The sequence below is a fragment of the Arachis ipaensis genome, chromosome B08 (genome assembly GCF_000816755.2).
Source record: "Arachis ipaensis cultivar K30076 chromosome B08, Araip1.1, whole genome shotgun sequence".
NCBI classification, from domain to species: Eukaryota; Viridiplantae; Streptophyta; class Magnoliopsida; order Fabales; family Fabaceae; genus Arachis; species Arachis ipaensis.
In genome coordinates this window covers 119,794,603-119,799,236 of record NC_029792.2, presented here as the reverse complement: position 1 = coordinate 119,799,236, position 4,634 = coordinate 119,794,603, and the positions used below count along the sequence as shown (strand labels likewise).

Sequence of the window (4,634 nt, the reverse complement as noted above, 5' to 3'; positions counted from 1 at the left end):
GACATATGACATATATTAAGCCTGTCATATGCTTCTTAAATCAGCTATCCAGTTAATAAGTCAGCTTTTGGCAATGGATCCAATATTCACACGAGATTCCAAGCTCAAAAGATAACATGAAATGTCTCTTACACTGTTCTTCAATTTCTACCCTCTTTTTCTCTTCTTTTTCTTTTCGGTGTGTACATATTCAACAAAGAAAATGCCTATAAATTAAAAAAGGTTGAGACATATATTAAGCCTGTCATATGCTTCTTAAATCAGCTATCCAGTTAATAAGTCAGCTTTTGGCAATGGATCCAATATTCACACGAGATTCCAAGCTCAAAAGATAACATGAAATGTCTCTTACACTGTAATTCATTCTTCAATTTCTTATGAAACGCCACTCTTACAATAGTGAAGAGTGACTCAGCCTAGGGGATTTTTGGGAAAGGGCTTCCCAATGGAGGGTCTTGCCCAATGAGTGGTCTAGTAGGTACCTAATGTAACCACTTAGATATGCTAAAAATACTTCATATCTTTCATTGGATAAATTAATAAGAGCAAAGGTTCTAAAGCTCCACCCTAAAACTCCAAAGAATGACAAGGAGAAATTAAGGAACAGACACCCCACTCCATAGTTCAATTCAACAAAGACCAACTCATTCAACAACCGGCTCAAACAGAAATTGATCCATTTGGAAGTCTTTTTGTAAACTCTTAACCTACTTTAAAGTTAAATGTAGTCCCCGAATGTACATCAAATAGCATTAGAACATATGATAACATCATACCTCAGCTCCCCATTCAGTTTTGTCCTCATAACCGCAGCTGATAACATGAATTGCCTCCTTAAGAAGAGTTTCTGGAGTAGCTGACTGAGGCACGCCACCATTCTCCATAAGAGTGGAGGCAACAAAAACAGCAGATTGACCAAACCTTTTCTCAAGGCTCACTTGTGACATAAGTAGAGTTTTCTCATCATCAAATCCAGTTCCTGAAATAGAAAAGAAATAAAGAAATAAATAACAAATGATAGGACAAACAATAGGTCTAATTAGTTGAAAGCTGGGTGAAATCATGCCCTACAACATCTCTTTAGATTATGTGGAGTGTAGCACAGTTTCCAGATGGGCTAATCAATTTAAGATATCATAGGTAGCAGATCTCTAACACTGATAACGATGTAATGAAAACGAAGGACCTATTTGGTTCCTGCTTTCAAGTTTAGAGTTTTTCAGTTTCATGATTTTATGAAGAAAAAGTGTAAACAACGAAAATAATAAATTCTAAAATTCTATTTTCACTTTTTTCTTTGTAAGATTCTGAAAACAGAAAACACTAAAAAAGATATCAGAAACCAATAGAACCTCTGGACATTACAATCTCCGTACAGCTATGTGGTATACCCATCAATGTTAATGTAGGCAGAACAAAAGCACAACAGGCCTACCTTCTACTCCTTCTTCAATATCCTCTAGACTGAAGATGGGCACAGTTGGATCAGCATGCTTGCTAGATTTTTTCTTGTCTGATCCATTCTTACTAGATTTAGAACTCTTCTTTCGCCTTCCACCACAGAGAGAAGATAGCAACCCAGGCTTTTTATGCTTCGGTTTAAGAGGCGGTTCATAACCATATAAAGCTGTCCGGTTAAAGACACATCCCGTACCCACATATACAGGACCTTGGATTCCATCCAAACCTCTCAAGTTTATCTATTTAGAACTTTTAAGTTAGTCAATCATATACTCATATATATGTAAAGCACAAGGATGACACAAGACAAGAAGTAATAGCATTATTAGAAAATCAAACAGTATGAAGAAGACACCTACATCGAAGAAAACAGTGTTACGATTGGCATATCGATCATTCCTATCAATACCATCAAACCTCTGTGGAAACTGTACATAGCAAACATATTTCCCCAGATTGGGATCCATCATAAAGCACATAGCTTCCCTCAAGGCCTTGCTGTTGTTTATGTAGTGATCACAATCGAGATTCATTAAGAAAGGTCCATTAGTTAGGACAGCAGAAACCCGAACCTGCACAGGCAATAATAATTACTACCAGTGAGATTAGAAAAGAACATGGGAGTAGATAATGTAACTTCCCAATTTTCTGTTGTAAACCACTCACCAAGGCATTCATTGCACCGGCCTTTTTGTGATGTTGAAACCCTGGACGCTTTTCACGAGAAACATAGACTAATCTTGGAAGTTCATTACCTTCAGAGTCGAGTCCTCCGCTTTGACCCAAGAAAACCTGCAGATACAGAATTCAATTTTGGTGAACATCTTGCTCACATGGACCCAAAAGGTTTTGGTAATACGGGCAAATATAATACATATACATATTACATGATTTCCATTTTAGTGCAGGAAAACATAACAAGATAATGGGGCAAAATATGCATGAATTCATGTACTACTAAATAAATCCCCAAATCGTAGTTGGGCACATGCCCTCAATACCTTGCACTTGAATCCATCTCTACTCACAAGTAATACACTATAGTAAGTTAGAAATACAGATAGTCATATACAAGTCACATGTACAATATTTAGAACAATTGCATGCTCATAACTTCATCATCTATTCCATTGGCATAGACAATAACCCCAAAATAACTCCAAAACTAATAAAAAAAAAAGCATTAGTTTTGAAGAAAGTCATCTTCATAACAAAAACTCAACTGGCCAATAAATAAATATGAAAACTACCTGGATCATTCCAGGATGGTCTCTTGTGTTATTTCCAGGCCATGGCGTGCCATCTTGCATCACCCATCCTTCTTCGGGAACTTTCTGTGCCTTTGAAACAAGTCCATTGATGCGAACTTTAAATTCTTCGTATTCTCTCTGTGGAAACAGAACAGGAAAGTAAAATTAAAAGATGCTCTTCCACAACGCAACTCTCATGCAAGTAGATCACATACAAACCAAGACAGCGAATAAGTCAATTATACGAGGCACACACTAACCTTCATTGCTCTGCGATCCTTGACAAATGATGGCTGAACCTTATCTTTCAAGTAGTCAATCTTCTGTGCAAAGTACCACTCAGGTGCACGGGGTTCAATGTTATACTTCTTGCAGAAAGGAACCCATTTCCTTGCAAATTCTGATGTCTCGGCAAGTGCTTCAAATGTCAACATAGCAGCACCATCATCAGACAGATAGCATGAGACCTTATCCACTGGGTAGTCAACTGCAAGAATTGACAATATAGTATTGGCAGTAACCAGTGGAGGCTCCTTTAAGGGGTCGACAGTACTGACAAAAATGTCAACAGCTGCTAGCTGAGACGGTTCTCCTTCTCTGTCATATCTGCAACTCACATGGATTCTTGGTTAGAAGAATCTCAAATTGAAAAAATAAACACTAAACGCAATGTATTTGTACGATAAATACATTACGCTTAAGTCTAGGAAGGACCTACCTTAGCGCAAGCCTATCAAGATATGTTTCACGGTTTACAGGAAGCCACTTAGGGAATTGATCCAATATCCATGATATAGCAAACCAAATCTCACATATAACTGATATTAACCACAATGCAAATGCATTGGGCACTGGGTTTGTTATACGGTAGTGCAAGAACATGCAGAGGATGACCAACCGAAGAATGATGACCATACGATATGGATTAATCCTAGACGACGGAATCGAAACCTTCCTTGAAAGTGGTTGCCGAGCTTCATCATTCCTTCATAACAAAGAAAATTTATCTCACATACAATAGACAAGATTGAATGGCACAGATAATTACATATCAGTTGATTACCAAACCATCCTTATGTTAATTGTCATACTGCATATTAAAATATGAAATTCTTAGAGTGAACTACCATTTGGCCCTCAAAAAATTATAAATGAAACACTTACAACAAGGAATCATCAACAAGCACATCAGTACTAGCATCAATATCTCCGGCTCCTCTTTCAGAAGCAGCTTGGCCTGTGCTCATTGGAACAACATTCTTTTCTTGCTTCATCTTCCAGCCATCAACTCTTTCTTTCCAAGCTACATTGCCCAACTGATTAACATCTGATGAATATGGAGTATGATGGATAGTACGCTTCCCACCACCAACTCCAGGAGATGCCATCGAGAGCCTCTCAGGTGAAGCTGCGGATAACTCACCAGAGACCTGAAATTGAACGAGTAAGTGGATAATTTGTTTTCAGTGTGGAATGGGTAGAGATGGAAACAAAAGAAATGTAGCAAGATAAACACCTCTTGTCCGCTGGTCAGCAAGGGAATGTGGTTGTGAGAAACTTCCTTATCATAATTTGGAGCACCAGCCTCTGCTCCCCGGCCATATGTCATGTGCCAGCTCAACATGCGCTCTGAAATCTTTGTCTTTTGGTTTTGATTTTCTGAATCATAATTGAAGTCACTAGAAACATCATCAGCACCAACATCCTCTTCCCTGTCTCCAAGAATGGCAGGGCTTCCTGTAATCAATTAAATAAGAGGTAAGATTACCAATTAGAGTCAAAAGTAGAGGTACTAATGAAAATGAAAGGATTTTGCACTTTGGAGGCACTGGAGCAAGAAACAAAATTCAATGCAGCTGTTTTGTGATACTTTAATGCAGATTACAGTTGCACTACACGGAAGCAACAAGCAGAATAAGTTAA

The 4,634-nt window shown here is 38.1% G+C and overlaps 1 protein-coding gene across 10 annotated transcripts in view; it reads right to left on the bottom strand.

Annotated features, from left to right (window-relative positions):
- The window catches only part of LOC107612481 (cellulose synthase A catalytic subunit 3 [UDP-forming]), an 11,867-nt gene that overhangs the window by 3,573 nt on the left and 3,660 nt on the right, over positions 1-4,634 (bottom strand). For all 10 annotated transcript variants that reach the window (XM_021109872.1, XM_021109873.1, XM_016314170.2 and 7 more), the window contains 9 exons: positions 4,228-4,448; positions 3,876-4,141; positions 3,430-3,696; positions 2,972-3,317; positions 2,712-2,849; positions 2,128-2,253; positions 1,821-2,033; positions 1,436-1,700; positions 777-979 (listed from right to left, as the gene is read on the bottom strand). In XM_021109872.1, the coding sequence (XP_020965531.1) occupies positions 777-979; positions 1,436-1,700; positions 1,821-2,033; positions 2,128-2,253; positions 2,712-2,849; positions 2,972-3,317; positions 3,430-3,696; positions 3,876-4,141; positions 4,228-4,448 (2,045 nt within the window). The remainder of the gene's footprint in view (positions 1-776; positions 980-1,435; positions 1,701-1,820; positions 2,034-2,127; positions 2,254-2,711; positions 2,850-2,971; positions 3,318-3,429; positions 3,697-3,875; positions 4,142-4,227; positions 4,449-4,634) is intronic.